The sequence below is a fragment of the Chrysochloris asiatica genome, unplaced genomic scaffold (assembly GCF_000296735.1).
Source record: "Chrysochloris asiatica unplaced genomic scaffold, ChrAsi1.0 scaffold00241, whole genome shotgun sequence".
Classification (NCBI taxonomy): domain Eukaryota; kingdom Metazoa; phylum Chordata; class Mammalia; order Afrosoricida; family Chrysochloridae; genus Chrysochloris; species Chrysochloris asiatica.
In genome coordinates this window covers 390,629-414,798 of record NW_006408759.1, presented here as the reverse complement: position 1 = coordinate 414,798, position 24,170 = coordinate 390,629, and the positions used below count along the sequence as shown (strand labels likewise).

The following is a 24,170-nucleotide window of genomic DNA, read 5'->3' as shown; positions in this document are numbered from 1 at the left end:
TGATGCATGGAGGGGACTGTAACCATGGCAATGAGACAATATACGATAGAATGAATGTAAAATTAATGTTCTCCCATGTAAACTATCACATAATTCACAATAAAACATTTAAGAAAAAAAAATATGAAAACAAATAAAGATAAATAATGCCCTAAAAGAAAAAAAAAAAAAAAGTACCATGGACTGCCAAAAGAATAGGCAAATCTGTGTTAGAAGATGTATAGCTAGACTGTTTCTTTGGAAGCAAGGAGGGCCAGACTTCATCTCTCATACTTCAGACATCTTATCAAGAGGGAGCAGTCCTTGGAGAAGAATATTATGTGTAGTAAAGTGGAGGGTCATCAAAAAAGAGGAAGACCCTCAAAGAAATGGATTGGCACAGTGGCAGTAGCAATCAAGCGTGACAAAGATTCTAAGATTGGTGTAGGGCTGGGCAGTGTTTCATTCTGTAGCTACAAATTAGTACTGACTTGATAGTATGTAACAACAACAACATATAGAGTTGATATAAGTCTGAGTCAGAAATTACTAAATGGAAGTGGGCTTGGAAGGGCTGGTTCAACTGTTTCAAATTGGAGGCAAAATTTACATTAAAGGGCAAATACAAGTTATCTGTATATTGGGATATTCATAACTGGGGACTATCTAATGAGAAAAAAAACACACCTAAGATTATATAAATATTAAACTAGAAATGGTTCTACCAAATTCTTTTGTATTTTAAAAAGCCTTTACCATTATTAAGCAATCAGTGACACAATAGGATAAACACTGGACTGCTAACCACAGGCTGGCAGTTCAAACCCACCAGCTATTCAGTGGGATGAGGCTGTCTCTTCCCGTAAAGATTTACAGCCTTCAGAAACCCCATAGGGTTGTCATGGATTGAATATAAGTGGATGGTAGAGGGCTTTGTTTTTTGTTGTTGTTGTTGTTTTTACCATTATTAAGAACCAGCTATTTAAGATTTAAAAGACTTTTTATGTCTCAGAGAATATTTTTTAAATGATTTTATTGTTTAAAAACCTGGCTTTAATTCTTCTCTTACTCTTCTTCATAGTCTTACTACAAATAAATGAACAAAAATTGTTCTTCAATTTTCTCCATGTTTTGCTTTAAACAGAAAAACATTAATACAGATGAAGAGCAAACTGACTTATTTTTCTTTAAGACATCTGTCAAGAATAAAACTTATGCTGTATGACTACATGTATTTTGTTGTTGTTGTTGATAGATGCCGTCAAGTTGGTTCCAACCCTTGTTGTTGTTGTTGTTAAGTGCCATCGAGTCGGGTCCGACCCATAGCGACCCTGTACAGGGTTTCCGAGGGTGTAAATCTTTACGGGAGTAGAAAGCCTCATCTTTCTCCCGCAGAGCGACTGGTAGTTTCGAACCGCTGACCTTAAGGTTCGCAGCCCGATTCGTAACCACTACGCTACCAGAGCTCCTGTTGTTGTTGATAGGAGCCGTCAAGTTGGTTCCAACCCTTAGCAACCTTATAAACAGAGCGAAATACCGCCTGGTCCTGCCCCATGCTCAAAATAACCCATTGCTGCTGCCATTGTGCAATCCATCTTGTTTGGAATATTCCTCTTTTTCACTGACGCTCCATTTTACCAAGCATGATGTCCCTCTCTAGGGACTGGTCCCTCTGATAATATTCATGAAGTATGAGAGATGAAGTCTGGCCATCCTTGCTTCTAAGAAGCATTCTGGCTGTACTTCTTGAAACACAGATTTGTTTGTTCTTCTAGGTGCTCCTTGGAAACCCTACACAGGGTCACTGTGAGCCAGAACGGACTCAATGGCACTTAACAACAAGTGCTTTTGAACAAAAGTGGGTTTGGACTGCCGACCTCGTGGCTCACACTCCAGCTATTATTAAATAAATAATGAAACCTCCAGCACTTAAACCAAAATCACTCTTTTATAGGCATACTTTATGACATTTTACTGTTTTTGTTAAGGTTGTTTCAAAACCCTTAAAATATAAAAAATCTACTGGACAATGATTTTACACAAGCACACACACACACATAACTTTAAGAAAACTATACAGATTACAAGAGGTAGAAGAAAAATTGAAATGTACTCTAATTTTATCAATATGTAGATAAAGAAGCTAAAGCCAAACTAAGTGATTTGTCCAAAGTCAGAAAGCAAGCACAAAAAGTGGCATAACTTTGACTAGAATGTAGGTCTCTAAAGACTGCATCTATGAATCACTGGAAAATATCTTGTCCCCGTATACCCACTAAGGTACTTAACAATAAGAAAACCCATAATGTGAAGAAATATTCTCTATTAGACAGCAGTTCTAATTTTAGGAAACATTTTATTTTTTCTTTAGGAAAAACCTGAAATTGGACTACAAGAAGGAAACTAGTAGAACTTCAGAATATCAATTATTAAATCATGGATTTCTTCAGTGTAACTTTAAAACTCGTTCAGGAATTGTTTCTTTCATAGCTAAATGTCCATCTACATCAAAGTAGACAATATATATGTTTTTCCCACTTTCATTGGTATTCTAATTCAACAGTAACTTCAAACATGCATTGAAAAAGCTTCCTTCTTTGACTTTTGCAAACCCTATCTCTAATAATCTTTTGAACAATTGTTGTCAATAAGTGCTGTCAAGTCCGTTCCAACTCATACCCTGTACAGGATTTCCAAGAAGCAGTTGGTAGGCTTAACACAAAAAAATAAGATTAAAAGGCACAAACACACAATGGTGTGAACAGTCAACGGTTACTGAAGACTTGTACTGTACAGAGCATGCATTGCAACAGACTATACAGAAAGACAAAACAGAATGAACAGATATTCTTTCTCCCTGCCCAGAAAATACATGCAACCTAGAAAGGGAAATTAAACATGAGGAATATATATATATATTTTAAATCATAAAATAAAAAGACTACTTAATAAAAAGATAATGACCAACAGGAAAATTATCCTGACATGGATTTATTTACTATCCTGCGAAATCTGGGGATTTTGAAATTATTCATGAATTAAAATAAATTATCTGTGCTATGGTTATTTTCTAAATTAAGGTGGAATATGTTCAAGCTCATATTCTGGTTCTCATCGACCTGTTTTAATTTTCTTCAGCTTCAACCTGAATTTACATATGAGCAATTGATGGTCTGTTCCACAGTCTGCTCCTGGCCTTTTTTGGCTGATGATACAAAATGTTTCCATTATCTCTTTCCACAGATGTAGTCAATTCGATTTCTGTTTGTTCCATCTGGTAAGGTCTGTGTATAGTCGTCTTTTGTGTTGCTTTAAAAAGTCATTGGTCCTGTAAAATTCTACCATGAGATCTCCATCATTTCTATCACCAAGGCCATATTTTCCAACTACTGATCCTTCCTCTTTGTCGCCAACATTTGCATTCCAATTTCCAGCAATTAATTAGTACTTAATTAGAGATAATCTCATGAACAGATTTGATGAATCTGGACACTAATGACCAAAGACCAGAAGAGTTGTGGGATGACATCAAGAACATCATACAGGAAGAAAGCAAAAAGTCATTAAGAAGACAAGAACGAAGGAAAAAATCAAAATGGATGTCAGGAGAGACACTGAAACATAAAACAACTGTCTTCTCTACCATGAGACCAGAAGAACTGGACAGTGCTCAGCTATCATTACTGAATGTTTTGATCAAAGATTCTATAGAAGAATGCTGATTAAAAGAAGAGAAATGAGAAACAGAATTTTAAATACTCATGGAATTCAGTCTTTCTGGCACTGTTGAAACTGGATGAGGACTCCAAATCTATTACATTGAGAAAACTTGTTAAATTTTAAACAGAAACTATTACCTGAAATTATCTTTGTAACAAATAATAATTTACTTAATTAGAAAAGACTGTCTTCCTTGAAGAATGGGTCCTTTAAAAAATTATCTCTATGTGACCAAATTGAAACTTTAGATAAGAAGCTTGGGGCAAAGCAGTGTTTGTGCTAATGACAGTGAAATTGTTCGGAAAAGGATTTTGAGAAAAATGGCACACCTAGAAAAACACAACAAATGTTACTGAACTGTACATGTAGAAATTGTTGAGATGATGTGTTTGCTATATATTACCAACAATAAAAAATAAGGTATATTCTACAAATTAACTAACGAGTAAAAGATGTATCACCTTCAATTCATACCCAATTTTATATTGTACTATGGTCCTGGTGCTGAACTGTGAGTTAATGCGCTGAACTGCAGAGTTGTTTTTTATTTTAATAGCTCTTTTGAAATATGACTTTTTAAAGGTGCACATATCTTTCCACACTCTTTATCCATATTGGAGTTTTTTCTTTGTTGTTGTTGTTTTTTTTTTTAACATTTAGAGAAAGAATTTGGCTGCAAGGCCATCAAAGGGAAGATAAGAAAATGGCCAAACTCCAAGAGCCACGTGTATGCTCAAGTTGTAAAGTCTCAGAAACCAAAGAAATAACTGTATCTTTTTGAAGTTGACCTTATAAGATGACTAATTTCCTTTTATTATGAAGGAATTCCTCCTGCTTCTGAAGAATTCACACACATACACATAATACAGAAATTTCTAAGAAATAGTATATATTAAGAATATATCATATCATTCTTTCAGCATGAATTAGGTATTAGCCTAGGAAATATTACTGCAACTATGTGAATTATTTTTTATAGGAATCCGTGGGAATAAACTTTTGTGGACATTCTGAACAAATACCACCACAAGTTATTTCTATAACAGTTTTTCCTACAGTTTCTCTTTTTTAGTTTCTGAGTCATGCTGCTTGAATCGAGACAGGCACTAGGTATTTATCCTTTATTGTCATACCCAAAAAAGGCAATAAGGTGTAACAACAATCCTCCTCAACCTGCTTCTGATAAATATGAAAAATATCTGGATGTCAATATCTCATATTTCTACCTATAGAAATAAAAAAGCTAGTAAACATTTCCCTCAGATGATTTTCTTCAGCTCTAAGTTTAGGTTCAGGAGCACTAGTGTGGCTCTGTAGGTTAAGCACTAGACTACGAACCACAGAGTTGGCAATTCAAGCCCACCAGCCACTTCCTGAAAACTTTATACAGGGTCATCATGAGTCAGAATCAACTCTACGACACTTAGCAACAAGTGTAGGTTCAAAACAAGGAGCAAAGCTGCTGTTTCATTGTCTAGCACAACCCTACACTGCACAAAAGAGAGTTCAACTGACTAAATTTTCTGCTGGAACTCCGCACTGTGTATGTCAACAGCATAGTAGCAAAATAGATTCAAATTTATTGACGCAAACAGGTGCAAAAAATACTCTGTAAGTTATTATAAAAAACTACCACTAGTGTGACTTCCCTCAGTGCCTTCCCTAAAACTTTTCTGTGATGAGTGGCTGGCATTGGCTTGAGTGTCAGTTGTGGAAATAAAAAAGCATAGGACATTTTCTGCCTTTAGGCTTACAAGATAGAAGAGAAGGGACGTTTTTATAGAACAAACAGTGAGGGACCAATAAAAGAAAGTATTTAAACCAAACAAGCCAGTTTGTGTGGTGGAATAAATAGTTTATGAAGCACCACAACCATTTCTTAAGAAGACTGGACCTAGGTTGTCTTTATGCAAGCCAGAAGATGCATTTGATGAAACCAATCCTAATCACAAATAAATGGACCACTTCTCATGAGCAAAGGTTAACTTAGCAATACTATGTAAGGGGAATTTAAATGAGCAATGTGTAAAAAGGACTAACTTAGAGGTACTAATGCTGCTGCTGCTGAATTAGGAATGATGACAAGTCACTATTCCAATTCTCCATTAGGATTACTGTACCTTCTGGCCTAGGAAGTATAGACACTGGGACAATTTGGAGACTAACCCATTATCCTGTGCTGCTTCAATTCCTCATGTATCTAACAATAAGTCCCAATTACTTCAGCTTACTGGGTCTTTCTCTTCCTTACAATCCTTGCTATGTGTATGATAGTGCCAATGATTTTTTTATAAGAAACCAAGAAGGGGGGACATATCCAAATATAGCAATGTACGTAGAATATACATTAGGTATTCAAAGAGTGAGGGAGAGAGTAACCATCTCTGAGACAGGCAGACGACTATAGTTCAAGTTCTCCTGTTACATTATGTATGCATGAGGGGGCTTCAAAATGTTTATGGAAAAACTCTCTTAATCCCATTTTCCACAAACTTTCTGAAGTCTCATATTTGAAACAAATTATTTCAGGGACAGGTGCTGTCATATAATAAAAGAAGTAAAAAGTGTTACAAAAGTAAACATTCATCTCATTTGAAAAATACCAAACAAGAGGGAAGAGAGTATGACAAATTAACATACATAACCATTTAAATCAAAGAGACTCTGTTCTTAATGGGAAACTTCCTTAGCAAGATAAACAATTCTCTTCTCTAGATACTAGTGGATGAGAGAACCATGTCTAAGGATGGTATTTCAAGGCTTATTGGAGTTATAGATAGAGTAAATATCATTTTTCCACTTTCTTCTCAATTTTATCTTTATACCCTGCCCTTGGAATACTTTCTTATCTAAGTTTACTTAAGCTTTCCTGAGTTTCTGTCCCAGGCTATTGAATTCACTTTGTTATAGTCTTTAGCCTAACCCCTCCCTCCCTCTCTAAATGTTGTTGTCAAGTGCTGTTGAGTCATTTGCGACTCATAGCAACCCTGTATATGGTTTCTGAGGAGCGGCTGGTGAACCTGAACCTCCGACCTTGTGGTTCAAGCCAACATTGCAGAACAAGCATTAGTCTTAACTGAATTTTCATTAATATGTCAGATACATCAAACTCAAAGACTTCAAAGTTTGAAAAGGTTATTCAACACTTTCTGTTCTCCAAATCATACCAAAACAAGTTAAGGAAAAGAGAAAGAGGAAACATACTTCTAGGAAAACAAGTTATGAATACATGGAACTAAACAAAGATAGTAGAGTAGGTAAGTGCATAGGAGGAAAAGGCTCTTAAACAAAAGTCAAAAGACAGAAAAGAGTTTGAATCTTTGCCAGGAATATTGAGTTCATAAGCATTCTTTTCTGTTGACCTAACAAGAGGATCAATCATTATTCAAGAGTGAGTTTGTATTAGAGGAAATCATTTTAGTAACTCAACTTTAATGAAACTCTGATGGGTGTAGCAGGTCTGTGGCACAAGAGGAAGTGAACATTTGGGAGAGAGGGTGTATACTAAATAATGATATGACTAAACAGTCCAAAGCCACCTCTACTTTTTAGATATTAAAATATTCTGTTAAATACACAAGCAATTATACAATAAAACTATATAGCCTACTTACTAGTCTTCTATAAATGTCTGGTTTATGCTAAACAGCATCCTGCAACTTCATAATCTCTATATGTTTTAAGGTAATTATATAGTATTGGTTATAAAGATTTCTATCAATGAAATTAAGAATCTAAATTGGAAAATAAGTCTATACCCTTCTGTACAATGATGAAACCACTTAATTTTTTGATGAAACTGTTAGAAGAATATTTTAGATTGAAAGATGGGAGACCACGTGGGAGGTAATTAAATCATTGCCTCCCTTACTTTCATTTTAACAAGAACATAAGGAATGAAAAAGCAATTTAGGTACTTAAGAACTAAATTTCTATCACATGACATAGCTCATAATCATTATGATAAAATAAACTTATTTTTCCCAACTGTAACAAACAAAACAAACAAAAAGAGGCTGTGGTCTCTCTAACTTATCTTACCTAATTAAATTCAGGCTTATCCTTTCATTTTTCTTGATATAAAGCAATAAGATAGGATAATGAGCAATTGTTGTTAAGTGCCACTGAGTTGGTCCCAACTCATAAGCGACCCTATATAGGGTTTCTGAGGAGATGCTGGTGGAAATGAAAAATCAAACCGAGTGCTAAAGATAGTCCTAATAGTTCTCCAGAACACAAAAAAAATGGATTTTCTTAGAACGTTAAAGGGTGAGGAGGGAGCACTTTACACAGCAAACTAGCAAGAGATAGCTTTTATAAATGCAAGAAATGTAATACATAATATTTGTAAAAATATAGTCTCTTTAAAGCTAGGATTATTTTCTCTGTAAAAAATACTTGTTCTCTTACCTAGAAAAAATATTATCAACCAAGACTTCAACCCATTGCTTGGCTATACTGTTTTGCAGTCCTGGTGTGGTGCTGTAGGACTGCAAGGTCAGTTTGAACCGCAAAGTTTGTGGTCGCTATGAGTCAGAAGTGACTCAATGGCACTTAACAACAACAATACTATTTTGATCAAATAATAGAGAAATTATTCTGAATATCAGAAAACTAATCCACTATATAAGTGTTACAAAAAATTCTTCTGTGGTAACTTCCATAACATATGTTGTTGTTGTTAAGTGCCGTCGAGTCGGTTCCGACCCATAGCGACCCTGTACAGGATTTCCAAGGGTGTAAATCTTTACGGGAGTAGAACGCCTCATCTTTCTCCCGCGGAGAGGCTGGTAGTTTCGAACCGCTGACCTTAAGGTTCACAGCCGGATTCGTAACCACTACGCTACCAGAGCTCCTTTCCATAACATATAGTTAACAGTAAATTTCAATACCTTCTATTAAATATCTTCTTCATAGTGCTGAATTCCATTTTTCAAAGTTTATTTTTCCCATTTTAAGCATAACTGTATCAACATTCAAGCAAATACTTAGTACTCATCAGCCAACAGAGCTGGAATCTGGTCGAAACTGTGTTCTCAGATATCCGCTTGCTGTTGGAAAGAACCTTAGAGGCTGGTACAGTACATAAAGAAACAAATTATGTCTGAGAGACTAAAGAGAGCACAGGGAATTTTGTGAAAGGCAGAGACCTGAGATATGAACATTAAATGATTCCAAATATCCTAATATATTTTATTAATAACTAAGAATATATAAAACTGTGGATCTCCTGGTGTGATGCTGTAGGATGATTACTGAATTGCTAACTTTAAGGTCAATGGTTCAAAACCACCAGGCTCTCCTTGGAAACTCTATACAGGGTCACTATAAGTTGGAACCAATTTGGCACTTAACAACAGTCTTCAGATGACAAAATTCTCTGGTCCTAAAATTCTGAGATAATACATATTTATACCTTAAGAAAAGAAATGCATTAACTGATAATTTCATTGATAATGTATGATGACAAATAATCAGAAAATAAATTTGTTTAGTCTGTGTTAGTACTCATATATGAATATTTCTAAGTACCCCATATATGAATACAAACCATGGAGAAATTCTAACTCATTCATCTATTTAACATGCAAAACTTTGACAAAGAAACTCACATGGCAACTCTATGAAAAATATATTTTCACTTTTTAGGAAAAGTAGATGGAATATAAATAGCTATGCATCTTTTCCACTTAGTCTAAGCAATTAAAAAATTTTAGTATAAACATTTACTTTTGCAGAAACTGACTGATTATCTAAAACATTCTTCGGCAACAGGAGTAAATGTTTGATGAAGGAGAGACAAAAGAGAATTAGAGTCTCAGGAATACAGAGTCAAACATTCCACAGTTAAAACATTAATCAGCTCAAGATTAAAATACCTACATTTTAGAAGTTCATTTCTCAATGATAGAAGTCCATGACCAAATGATAACACCACCACAAAGCCTAATTAGAAAATTTCTAATTTTTAATGTCTCCTTTGTTATAGACACATAGTATGGTTGTAGAGATGACAAAGAATAAAAATCACTATGTAGTTTATCCGATTTAAACATAAGATAATAGATTGACATTAATTCCACGTTCACCTTCAAGATATTGAACAACTAGTTAACAATGTCCAGTATGTATTTGGAAACTTAATACTATTCCATTCATAAAACTTATTTTATACTGCCTCCAATTATCTCACATGCATAGTATTCAACTCAATTTCTTGTACATAGCAGGACTCAAAAATACTTTCTTTAAAAAGTAAAAAAAAAAAAAACAGCAAAAACAAATAATGACAAGGGAGACTGGAACCCTTCTACACTGCTGGTGGGACTGTAAAATGATACAAGTATTACGGTGTCTGGCACTTCCTCAGAAAGTAACAATCAAAATACCAGATGACTCAGCAATACTTAGTATATATCCTGAGAGCCATGACACAGCTACATATAAGCATACCCATGCCACTGCAGCACTATTCACAATAGCAAAAAGATGGGACAGCCTAAATGCTCATCAACATTAGAATGGATAAACAAACTTTGGTACATATACACATTGGAACACTATGCAACATTGAAGGATAAGGATGAATTTGCATACCACCTCATAACATGGATCAACCTGGAGGACAATATGCTGAGTGAAATTAGTCAATCACAAAAGGACAAATATTTTAAGAGATCACTATTGTGAAAAGGCTTTCACAAGAAAAGTGTTTTACAAGAAACATTCTTTGTTGGTTACCAGAGGTGGGAGGAAAGGAAGAGTAATTCACTGACTAGAGGGTGTTGTTGTTGTTAAATGACACAGAGTCGGTTCTGACTGATAGCGACCCTGTATAGGGTTTTCAAATAGCAGCTGGTAAGCTTGAACTGGTGACCTTGTGGTTCAAACCGACCTTTCAGTCCAGCGCATTATCCCACAACACCGCAGACAGGTGTTTAACTTAGGTGACAAGGAAGGCAATAAAAAATTTTTTCTAAACTTGCTTTATTCTTTCAAAAATAAACTTACCCTTCGAAATGACACAACATAAAAAGTGTCTCCCCTTCTGCGGATGGCTTCAAAGAAGTCTTGATAACTTCTGGGTGATGCATAATACACTTGTAGTTCACTTCCTGAGTTCCTATTAAAGTAAAAACAAAAATAGGCAGTATGTTCTTAAACTAAAAACAACTGTACTCTCAAAATATCTCCTATTCTAAAATTATTACTATGCCAGAATTATAAGAAGCTCAACCAAATATTAGTAGCACCTTGGCAAGAATTTTTATAATAACATTTTGAAAAAGCCCCCAAATCAAGATATCTGTAAGATCTAATTCATTAAAGCTAGAATTCTCATTACTGAAGCAAGTCTCTAAATTGCACTGTGCAGTCAAGTTGTATTGCAAAGCATGTGATAATAAAAAAAAGTATCAGAAAATAGAGTTCCACATGAGTCTACATAATTCTAAATGTTCTGATAGCAAATGTCAAGCCTGAGGAAAAGCCATTTGGCACTACTCTGTCAAATCTCTGAAGGCAAACTTGCTTATGTAACTATTATAAAAGGTGGAAAGGGCTTAAGGATTTGGAAACAAACAAAATTGCCTTTGAATTTTTGCTCTCCCTCAAGTGGTTATTAATTTTTTAAAAATCAACATCTTAAGAAACCTGTTATTCATACAAAAATTAGGATAATTACATAAAACTACAGGATTGATATTGGGATCAGAGATGCTGGATATGTCAAGTGCCAAGCACAGCTCCTGTTACATACTCAACAACTGCTAGCCACTGATAATAAATGCACCCTTCAGTGCCTTGATCAAATAAAAATTAAAACTATCACTTCTCACACTACATCCTACCCCAAATGATACACTCAAATGGTATTAATATAGTTTTTAATGTATTACACCCAAGGTATTTTACTACCAAGCACAATACACCAATATCCAGAATAGTTAAAGGGATCCCACATTGCTTCATTTTTCTCTAAAGAAAATATTGGCATAAATTTTTTAACTTAACAGGAGAAAAAACTGACTTAAAATTATAAATGAATCATATGTACTTTTATTTATTCAAAAGGCTATTTCTGCTTATAATACTTTGAATATAATTCATTAAAAACATTACCTTATTGAGAAATCATCAAAAATACGGATTTAAAAAATAAAGACATACAGTAATTGAGTAAAATATTCTGGTTAATAGAGAAGTAATAGTTACTATATATATAGGAAAGGAGCTCTGGTAGCGTAGTGGTTACGAATCGGGCTGCGAACCTTAAGGTCAGCGGTTCGAAACTACCAGCTGCTCTGCGGGAGAACGATGAGGCTTTCTACTCCTGTAAAGATTTACACCCTCGGAAACCCTGTACAGGGTCGCTATGAGTCGGAACCGACTCGACAGCACTTAACAACAACATATATACTGGGAAGGAGCTCTGGTAGCATAATGGTTACAAATAGGGCTGCTAACCTCAAGGTCAGCAGTTCAAAACTACCAGCTGTTCTGCAAGAGAAAGATGAGGCTTTCTGCTCCCATAAAGATTTACATCCTCGGAAACACTGTGCAGGGTCACTATGAGTCAGAACCAACTTCACGGTATTTAACAACAACAACAACAACATATATACATATATATGTGGGTGTATATATATATATATATACATATATATGTGGATATATATATATATATACCACCCAAATCTTTCATTCTAGTTGGGTATGTCTTGGTCAACACATTTATGAATGGGCTTCAAAATTTCATGGAAAAATGGAATTAAAAAATAATGGACTTTTCAATAAACTTTGTGAAGCTCCCTGTAAACCTCTCTAACTATAGCATTCCCATGGAAATCTTTCAAAAAATGTTGTTGTTGTTGTTGTTGTTGTTAAGTGCCGTAGAGTTAGTTCCAACTCATAGCAACCATGTATAGGGTTTCTAAGGAGGTGGCTGGTGAGTTTGAACTACCAACCTTGCTGTTCAAACCAATCTTGTAGTCCAGTACATTAACCAGCAGCACCATACCAGGACTCCTTCAAAATCTTAAGTAGTACTAATACGAAACAACACCTTTAAGTCAAAAAGCCAGGGTCTGAATCCTGATTTTTCTATTTACTGGTACTGATTCTGAAATTAACAAAAACAAATGACTCATCCAGTTTTTCCATATCTAAAATAGAGGCCATGGTATCAATACTTCAAATTGTTATATGGCTTTAAAGATAAAATGCATGTGCAGCACTCAGCAGGATAGCTGGCATAGAGTACACACTCAAAAACTAAAATTCCCTTCCCCAGAATTCCCTTCTTGCTCTCAAGAAATAAACAGATGTGAGTCAAGGGTAGGAGAGCATATGCATCTAACTTTTCAGAAACCTTTTAACTGATTAGGTTTTAAAACTGTACATAAGAGATTTTGGATAATTAACCTTTTGAAATTATCTGGCTTTACTCCTACTGCTCAGAGGTAGTATATGTTGTGTGGACTAATTTAACATCACAGAGGAGAATAAATTTAAGAAACAAGGGAAGTATGAATTTCATCATCACTAAACTACTTGTTATTGTTGTTGTTATGTTGCCATGGAGTCAGTTCCGATTCATAGCGACCTTGCATAGGGTTTCCAAGGCTGTAAATCTTTACAGGAGCAGAAAGCCTCATCTTTGTCCAGCAGAACAGCTGCTAGTTTCGAACTGCAGACTGTCAGATTGGCAGACCGATTTGTAACCACTACGCTACCAGAGCTATTTTATATTCTCTGGCTAAGAGCTTCCAAACTTACATACCTGATAGAAGTGGTTTCTGTGTATTGGACAGCCATTAGCTGAGAATTTGAGCCTTGTTGTAAAGCACCCTAGAAGGAAAGAAAAAAAAGGTTTTATGGCATGTACTAAAATTATATGAAGATTTTCCTATATTGACTCAACCTATAGTGTATTAATATACTTTCACTTAAATATTCATAATTTTATCATGAATATTCGATATGTTAAGTTCACATATCTAAATACCAATATAGAAATCAGAACTTTTGGGGGCTACATTCTAGGCTGAAGGACGTGTCTTTTGGAGATTAAGAAACACCCCAAAAAGTTAATCCAAGAACTGAAAGTTTTATGATCAAGTCACAGAAATACTACTGAACATATGCCAACTTGCTTACCTAAAATAATTATGTTCTCAATGCAAAGTACTTCCAAAGTATGAAGGTTCAAACTAGATCCTATTGTTTACTGAGTTAAACACAAAGATCATGTCTAAATACAATTATAAAGGAACCCTGATGGTGCAAACATTAAAGCGTTTGTCTATAACCAGAAGGTTGATTAGCAGCTCTGCAAGGGAATGACTTGGCGATCTGCTTCTGTAAAGTTTACAGACAAGAAAACCCTATAGGGCAGTTCTACTCTGCCACATGGGCTCACTATAAATTGGAAGTGACTTGATGGGACCTAAGAACAACAACAAATCTAAGTCTAGACTAAACTATCATTAAAGAGATCTCCCAGATAACACTTGTGAAACTGGAGTCATTGTTAATGCAGGTGCTGTCGTTGTTAAGTGCCATTGAGTTGGTTCTGACTCACAGAGACCCTGTAGAGGGCTTCCAAGGAACAGCTGGTGGGCTTGAACTGCCAACCTGTTAGTTAGCAGCCCACTGTTTATTCTACAGGGCTACACTAGAACTCTATGGAACCATTAGTGACCTACACATGCTATATTAGACACCTGTCTCCCACATATCATCTCTTTCATTCTGTGCCTTCTTACATTCCGTGGCAATTTTAAAATCTAATTTTCTGAGGAGTTTTGTAAAGGTATTAGAGTTCAAGGACAAATTATCAATTATTAAAGAAGTGCCCTTACTATTAATTACCTGGATCAAACAGTGGCTCAATTAATTGCTTAATTACAAGACTCCTGCTTTGTTCATTACTGTGTTCATCCATTCACCTTTCAGCAATGCAACTTTTATACAGTGCTAACTACATGCACCTGAGCTATAAAATTGAGTGCTATTTGGCCTTTGTTCTCAAGAAGCCCACAATTTAACTAGGAAGAGAAATATATGAAAGCAATGTTATGTAAAAATGCTAAAACAGAAATAGGTAAGAAGAATTAAAGAAGAGAGAATACATTTGTTAAGAAAATAAGACCAACATGCAGAGATAAATATTGGGCTTCCAACGCTGGCTCTGTAACAAGCCAAAGGTCTTATTTCACAAAACTAAATGTAGATCTTGCATATAATAGGTTATTAGGTGAATGTTTGATAGACAATATGAAAAAAGTACAAGTAAAATTTAAACAAGTAAACATAAATAATAAAATATGCTTAATGGCATGGTTATTGCCAAAATTAAATTGTATAAAGTTGATAAATATTGGTTTAGAATTAACAGATTAAATAGTTGGTGAATTTAAATGATTTATGACACTTTGGTACATATGAAATTAACATACAAGTCTGAAAGAAGTTAGATTTCTTTCTCAGAAATGGGCATAAAGGCTTTAAAGAAAGCTGAGTTACAGAGATAATAAAAAAACAAACAACAATGCACAGAGTAGAGCTGCCCCACAGGGTTTACAAGGCTGTAATTCATTGCAAAAGCAAACTGCCACATCTTTCTGCAGATTGATAACCAGCAATCTTAGGTTATCAGCTGAGCACTTAACTATCCTATCAGGGCTGCTTACAAAGGCATTGTTGTTGTTACATGCCATCAAGTCAGTTCCAACTCATAGCAAACCTATATGGGGTTTCCAAGGAGCAGTTGGTGGGTTTGAACCACCGACCTTGTGGTTCAAACTGACCTTGCAGTTTGACCTTGCAGTCCAAATTAACCTTGCATTATCCTGCAACGCCACACCAGGACTCCTACAGAAGCAATTGTTGTTGTTGTTGTTGTTAAGTGCCGTCGAGTCGGTTCCCACCCATAGCGACCCTGTACAGGGTTTCCGAGGCTGTAAATCTTTATGGGAGCAGAACGCCTCATCTTTCTCCCGCGGAACAGCTGGTAGTTTCGAACTGTTGGCCTTAAGGTTCGCAGCCCGATTCGTAACCACTACGCTTGAAATTTGATGTGCCATTTACTTAATTAAGATTTACACAAAGTATTAAAGGAACTTCTGAAAAACTGGACAGAAACCTTTACATTTTTAGCTATACGGATTTAGCAAAAGGTCAAAATCAGTGAAGTGTGAGGTAGACAGAAATGGGAAGAATGTTAAAATCTCCAATTATGTTTTGCTGTTCAGTGTTGTCGAATTAGTTTCAACTCACAGTGACCCTATATATTTCCAAGGAGTGACTGGTGAGTTTGAACTCCCGAACCTGAGGTTGGCAGTCCAGTACTTATCCTACACCACCACAGTTACGTTATATATTTAGCTATTTTTCACTCTAGATCTTTTATTTTTTGTTTTGTATATTTTGAAGCTTGGTTATTAGGACCCCAAACATCTAGAATTACTGCATCTCCTTGATGAAATGAGCTTTTTATCATTATGAAATTTCCTTTAATGTCTTTTATAATTCCCTTTGTCTGCGTCTATTTTTGGCAGAGTAATAAAGCCATACTAGTTTTCTAATGCTTTGATGTTCGCAGGGTATACATACTTTTCTAACCTGTATCTTTAAAGTGTATTTGTTAAAAACAATAATGTAGTTGGATCTTGGTTTTTTAAAAATCTAGTTTGACAATCTCTACCTTTTACTTGATGTGTTTAGTCCAGTAAATTTAATTATTAATAAGGTTGGATTTAAGATTATAATTTTGAAACGTATTTCCTATTTATCCTATTTGTTTATTATTTGGCTATTTTTTTCTTGACTTTTTTGGGGGTAAATTACATATATTTTAGTATTTCATTTTTATTTTGTGCATTAGTTTTTTAGTTGTGTTGTTGCCATCCACAGGTGCCACTGAGATCATGACCTTATGTGCAACATTGCCTGGTCCTGTGCCATCCTCACAATTGTTATTATGTTTGAGCTCATTGTTGCTGCCACGGTGACAAGCCATCTTGTTGGGGGTTTTCCTCTTTTCCACTGACCCTCCACTTTACCAGCATGATGTCCTTCTCCAGAGACTGGTCAAAGTACGAGAGATGAAGCCTCCTAGACCCTAAGGCGCATTCTGGCTGTACTTCTAAGACAAATGTATTTGTTCTTCTAGCAGTCCACAGTACTTTCAATATTCATTTCCAACACTATAATTCAAACACACCAATTCTTATATGGTCTTCCTTATTTTTTGTCTCACTTTCACATGCATATGAGGTGACTGGGGCACCTGAATCGTCAAACTGACATCTTTGCTCTTGAGCAGTTTAAAGAGGTTTTGTGCAGCAGATTTGCCTAAAGCAATATATAGTTTGATTTCTTGACTGTTGCTTTCATGCGCATTCATTGTGGGCCCAAGTAAAATAAAGTCTTTGACAACTTCAAACTTTTCTCTATTTATCAGGCTGTTATTTATTGGTCTAGTTGTGAGAATTTTTGTTGTCTTTACATTGAAGTTCTTTACATTTCTTTATACTGAATCCATACTGAAGGATACAATCTTTGATCTTAGTCAGTATTTTACGTCCTCTTTACTTCTGACAAGCAAGGCTGTGTCATCTGCCTTCATTTCCAAGCTGTCCACTCTATTTGAAAAGATTAGGAGCCTTGGTGGCACAACAGTTAAGTGCTTAACTGCTAACTAAAAGACTGACAGTTTGAATCCACCCAGCAGTCCCATGGGAGTACTGATATATTTCCATAAAGATTACAGCCAAGAAAACTCGATGGGGAAGTAATAGTCTCTATGGGTCAAAGATCTACTCGAAAGCACCTAAGAACAAGAAAAACAGAGGTGATAAGTAGTATTATTTATTATATCGCTTGTGCAAAAATCGTGTGTTACAGATGTCCAGACAACAGGATACAATATAATGCTGGCTTGAAAGCAAATTTGAGGAGAAAAACAGGATACAGTACAATGCTGCATGAGCAAGATATACGAGTGCTGCAAAACCTAAACTAGTACTCAGAAACCTGGAAGGAGGGCTTCAGTGGCAATGACAGATGCAATAGAAGCAGCAGGAAGCAGCTCATGCTAACACTTCAAATCAGCCATGGAGACAGCAACCCAGCTAAGGAAGCCTTCCAACAAACATGCTGAACATTTAAAGACAAGCAGAAACATACCGGAAGAATACGGGTTTTCTGTTGATTATTTGTCATTCTTCTTGACTTCGTCCTTTCCACTTCATGTCTATGAACCCACCCTCGAAGTTCATGATTTAACCTATAAAATAGCTTAATTAATCAAAAATATTTCATACAAATAAGGCTTACCCCTAGCTGGAAGTGAATGTAATTAATCATATTCTGTAGATTCCAAAGGAGATTCTAAGTGGCTGATGACTCAATCTTGTTTTTGGAAGTGAAAAAACTAACACACTTCATGTTAAGTTGTTTTTAATAAGACATGTATATAATTAGATGATGGCATCCTCAATCATGAGTTCAAAATTAAAAACACACACACACTGCACCAAAAAACCCATAGCTAATAATCTGCCAAATATAAATACTAGCTGCAAGATTTCTCCACACACAGTAAGTAATAGTTCTGGTTTCTGCTATCGGGCTGTGTGCACACAAACATCTGAGATGCTGGAGAGAACTTAAGGAAGCATGAAAGTCTTTGAAAAAGCAAACTCTTTTGGGGAAGAGGAAAAGAATGAACTGAACTGCCAGCTTGAAAAAAACCCAAAACACTATAATACAAACTTCTCAACATTTAAAATAAAAGGCTAGTCCAAATATAATTTGTCTTTATCTTGCTTATCTTTCAGAACAGTTGGGAAAATATAAGATTATGCTTATTACAGCATAGTTGATTACTACTTACCACAAAAACAATTGAGGCAGTTTGGGGGTTCAAGGGTAGGATCCAAAAATCACAGAAAAATATTCCAAGAGTAAAAATGACACAGAAGGATACGCTAATGGGAAAACGAGTCCAGTGTTTTGTTCTGTTGAGTCACTATGAGTTGGACATGACTTGAGGGCACATAACAACTACAACTGTTATCTAGCATGTAATTCAGAGGTTTCTCTTAATCACTTAGTCAATCTGAACAAATACTTTTCTAGTTCTAAAGCAAAACACAATAACCCATTCAGATATTTTTGCAATAACCTATAACACTCACCTGAGAGATTCTGTTGTGTTAATCAGGGGTTGACAAGGAGGTGGAGGAATATAGAGTAGTGGTTCTTCAGTTAGCACCATCAAGGCTTTGTCATTGGAAATCGAATGATCATATCTGAAATACACATGCACAAAATTTGTTTCCGTGAGTTTTAAATTTCTAAGAAAAAGTTTGCTATAAGAAAATCAATACAGTTAGTAAATATAGTTAATAGAACATACTCTAAACAGAAGCAAATGTATTGAAAATGAAAAATAAAACACTGTCATTGAGTCGATTCAAATGCATAGTGACCCTATGTTGTTGTTAAGTGCCACCGAGTCGGTTCCGACCTATAGCAACCCTGTAAAGGGTTTTTGAGAAGCAGCTGGTGAGCTTGAACCACCAACTTTGCAGTTCAAATGGGTTTGCAGTCTGACGCAGTAACCCACAGCGCCACACCAGGGATCCTATAGAACAGAGTAAAACTTCTCCTTAGAGTCTCCAAGGGCAGGAGCAGAAAGCTTTATTTTTCTCCCCAGGAGCAGCTGGCAAGTTCAATCCGCTGACCTTGTGGTTAGAAGCTCAATGCGTAATCTACTATGCCACCAGGGCTCCTTAAAAAGACGAAAACTTCAGGACAGATTGTGAAGGTTGGAAATGTAAAGGTAGACATTTTATAGCAAGGAAGGGAGGGAATAACATTCCAGTTTAGGAGCGGAGGTCCCTAGGACCATCAACAGAGAAGAGCCGAGAGCGGGACCCTACCCAGAGAAGCAGTGATGCCTGAGATGGAGGCAGAGACGATGATGTGGAGTGATGGAGCAGCTGGGGACTTTAGATCCAGAGAGGGGGAGCGACTGCGTGCTGAAGACTTGCGGGGGATGGGGGGGGGGAATAGTGTAGGGGGCAGGCTTGCAGGGTATACCCTTTGGTTGGTTGATGATGCATGGAGAGGATTGTAACCATGGCAATGATACGATGTACGATAGCATGAATGTAAAACTAATGTTCTCCCATGTAAACTATCATATAATTCACAATAAAACACTAATATATATATGTTGTTACGTGCCATCCAGTCGGTTCCGACCCATAGCAACCCTGTACAGGGTTTCCGAGGGTGTAAATCTTTACGGGAGTAGAAAGCCTCATCTTTCTCCAGCGGAGCAGCTGGAAGTTTTGAACCGCTGACCTTAAGGTTCACAGCCCGATTCGTAACCACTACGCTACCAGAGCTCCATATATATATATATGAAAACTATACAGTATATAAAGAGCCCTGGTGGAGCCACTCTGTAGGAGAAAGATGAAGCAATCTGCTTCTGTAAAGATTTGTTGTTGTTGTTAAGCACCATCCAGTTGGTTCAACTCATAGTAACCCAGTATAGGATTTCTGAGGAGTGGCTGGTGATTTTGAACAGCTGACTTTGCAGTTCAAACCAACCTTGAGGTTGAGCACTTATCCTAAGGAGAAGTTTTACTATGTTGTATGTAGCATAGTGGTTACAAATTGTGCTGCTAACCTCAAGGCCGGCAGTTCAAAACCACCAGCTATTCTGCAGGAGAAAGATGAGGCTTTCTGCTCCCATAAAGATTTGCAGCCTCTGAAACCCTGTGTAGGGTCACTATGAGTTGGAACCGACTCCAGGGTACTTAACAACAAATATGTTCACTAGGAGTTCTAATATAGTACTGTAGGAGAAGCACTGAATCGCAAAGTTGGTTTGAAACACAAGGTTGGCGGTTCAAACTCACCAGATGCTCCTCAGAAATCCTATACAGGGTCACTATGAGTCAGAACTGACTTGATGGCACTTAACAACAGCAACAATAGGGTCAATATGAGTTGTTTTTTTTTTGGTTTAAAGATAGTACAGCATAAAGTCATTTTCCAATGTTCTATGGAGATATCACAGTAATTCACATTTGTAAAGACATTGCTCACTGAGTACTTACTAGTCACTTGTTATTAAGTGCTGTAGAGTCGATTCCAACCCATAGCAACCCTGTATAGGGTTTCTGAGGAGCAGCTGGTGAGTTTGAACCACAATCTTGCAGTTCAAACAGCTTTGCAGTCTGGCGCATTAACCCACAGCGCCACACCAGGGCTCCTACTATACACTAGGAACTAGAACTCTAACAGTAATACATGGTTCCTGCACTCACAGTTATACACAGTGCTGCTGAAACAGAGGATGCAACACAGTAAGTGGGGAAGCTGGGAGAAAGACTGCCTGGCTGATTGTTGTTGTTGTTTAGTGCAGTTCAGTGGATTCCAACTCTTAGTGACCCTGTATAGAGTTTCTGAGGAGCAACTGGCAGTTTGAGGCACCGAGCTCGTGGCTCAAACTGACCTTGAGATCCAGTGCATTATTCTGCAGCATCGACGGGCAAGATTCAAAACTAAATCATATTCTTTTAAAAGGTGTTGGGGGAAAGAGAAGCATAAAATACTTAACAGAAGTAAAAGAGTTGAAAATCTGAATATATATTTCTAGTGTAACACCAGCATGGTATTAACTAGTTACTCCATTGTCTTAAAAAAATATGCTCTCTCCTGAGAGAAGAAGTTTGGAATGAATGGGAGACAAGCTCTGTTCTCTTAAGGACAATGGGGTCTTTGGACAATTAGCCCATGAGAAAAGCAACCTCTTCCTCTTGTATGCTAGGAGTTCATTCAACAAATGTTTGCTAATCTCCTGTAAGTTGTCAGGAACCATGGTAGGAGCTAGGGGACTGAGAGATGAACAGAACTCAGTCCACCAGTTATCAGGCTGACAAAGCCACAGCTGTGATCATAAGAACTCCTTCCGGCCAAGTCAATATGTGCTGGATTTGAATAAGCAATCAAGTGCTGACGACCGTTCTGTGTCCTGACTCGTACATTTTCTTCTTTTGAGGTTTTACCTTTCTCATAAGTTTCTATAAAATCCTTTTGGGGGAAAATATATATGCTCTTCTAAACACCAAGCTAATTCATATTTGAGGAAATGAGCAAGACTATGGTAGAGAACTGATTGGTGGCAGAACATGGAGAGGAACCTAGAGTTCCACAGTGAACTTGTGAAATTGGAAATGTTCAAATAGAGATATGAAGGAGACTAATGTATACATGATCTTGAAAACTCAGAATAGAGGTCTGTACTGAATACATAAATTTAATCATCAACAAGACATACAGATATGAATTATGGAGCAAATTATAGGCAGAAAGAAAACAAGAGTTTGCAGTACCAAATCTTGAGATTTGGGTAGAGCAAGAGTCTACAGAGAAGACTGCAAAGCAGCAGCCAGTGAAGAAAGACAAAAACTAAAAAGCACCAATAGTAACATAAAGGGAGATGTTTCAAGAAGGAGTAGATCCATGTAGCCCATCTCAAGAAAAGGTCAAGTATGACAAAGAGAAGTTTCTGAATAATTTGGCAACACTGAAATCGCTGGCACATGTGACAAAAGCAATTTTTGCAACGGTGAAAACTAAACTCAAGGTAAAAGTTAGAGATTTTTATGTATTCCTCCCCTCACAGGGAAAAGATGCTCATAGCTGAGGATTTACAGAGCATTCTTGATGCAACTTGTAGCAGAAATTTTCTCCATTGTCCTTTCTTCTGGCTATTAGGATTGTTAGGGATAAAACAAAGATCGCGACAGCACTCAACAGGAAATCAGGCAACTTAGACATTGACTACATAAAATGAGGGAACTACAAAGGCACGAAGTGACTGGCTTACAAGTTTTCACGAGTGTGCTTAGTTTCAGAGTAAGGGGGAGAGGGTAGAATCCCCACTGAATAGCTTTTATCTTGTCTAGATGGGTCTGGTAAAAAGGAGATGGGGATCAGATTTCTTTTATTAACTTTTTGAGTAATTGTTATCAAGACTAATTGCGATTGTCACAACTAAATGTAGAAGATGTGTAACAAAAAGTGGGGAGTAGTTAATTTTACATTCTAGGAACAGAAGACACCCTAGGAGGGAAGAGCATGAACAGAACATGGGATCCTAACCAGAGAAGCAGAAACACCAGAGATGGAGGCAGAGGTGATGACATGGAGAGATATAGCAGCTGAAGACTCTAGACCCATGGAAAGAAAAAGGCTGTGTGCTGGTGGGCAGGAAGTTGGCTTGCAAAATGTGCCCTTTGGTTGTTTAAATGATTCTGTACCCCTGTGTGTTTTTGTGTACATGAATAAAAGAGGGAATAGAGACAATGGAGGGGAGAGTAATCATTGCAGTGAAGCAAAATATGATTGGTTGAGTACAAACCTGATGTTCTACCATGTAAACTATCACTCAATTCACAATAAAAGCTTTTTTAAAAAAATTTAAGGAAATCAGGTTAAAGTTAAGTGTTGAGGGGAAAGAAAAGAAAATCTTTCTTGTACTTGGTGATACATATTCTTCTGAATACCTGTAAGGAGAAGGTACTTGTCATGCTAAGAAGTCAAAAACAAGTATGTTATTCATATTTAACAATCACAAACACTACTGTTGTTGTTAAATGCCATTGAGTCAGTTCTGACTCAGTGACCCCTACCTATTAGGTTTCCAAGGAATAGCTGGGGGGTTTGAACTATCGACCTTGTGGTTAGCAGCCCAGTGCTTATTCTACAGTAGTGCCATACCAGGACTCCATAAACACTGTTAGTAAGTGCCATCAAGTATTTTCCTACTCACAGTGAACCTGTAAAGGGTTTCCAATGAGCAGCTGGTAGGTTTGAACTGTCAACCTCTCAGTGGCAGTCCAGTGTTATCCTAAGGTGCCACACCAGGATTTCACAAATACTATATACAGTCCATCAGAAAAGTCTAAAACTACTTTTGCAAATATACTTCTAATTTACTACTTTCTTTCCATGTGACCAACTCCAGCAATGATTTCTACACATTTGTGCTGACTGACTTTGTTCTACCAGCCAAAACTATCCTTTGAAAAGGGAAGAAAAAAAAAAATCTGATACGAAAAAATACCAGGAAAGAGACTGGGTGGAGTTGAAAGAGTAGGAAAGGGAGAGTCTGAACCAACATGCAATCTGGAGACAGACCAACACTAGCCCTGAGATGGTCAGAGTTCTAGAATGCTTGCAAACCAGTCTGTATCGATAGAAAATATTTCACTAAAGTAAAGGCCAATGCTAGTGAGCTGGTTAATGAGAATTCCTGGAATAAGGACAAGTTCTGACTGATGATTTATATGTAGGGTGACCAAAGTTTCTCATACCCAGGATTTATGCCTGATGCCCTAACACTGCTACTACTAGGCACTACTTTTCTTTCTTTTCTTTTC

At 36.6% G+C, this 24,170-nt stretch overlaps 1 protein-coding gene across 1 annotated transcript in view; it reads right to left on the bottom strand.

The window, feature by feature from the left end:
• ATF6 (activating transcription factor 6) overlaps positions 1–24,170 on the bottom strand; it is a 294,776-nt gene that overhangs the window by 134,219 nt on the left and 136,387 nt on the right. Inside the window, exons 12-15 of the mRNA XM_006873435.1 lie at positions 18,903–19,016; positions 17,890–17,989; positions 13,481–13,548; positions 10,711–10,822 (exon numbers count right to left, since the gene is read on the bottom strand). Coding sequence (XP_006873497.1) covers positions 10,711–10,822; positions 13,481–13,548; positions 17,890–17,989; positions 18,903–19,016 — 394 coding nt within the window. The remainder of the gene's footprint in view (positions 1–10,710; positions 10,823–13,480; positions 13,549–17,889; positions 17,990–18,902; positions 19,017–24,170) is intronic.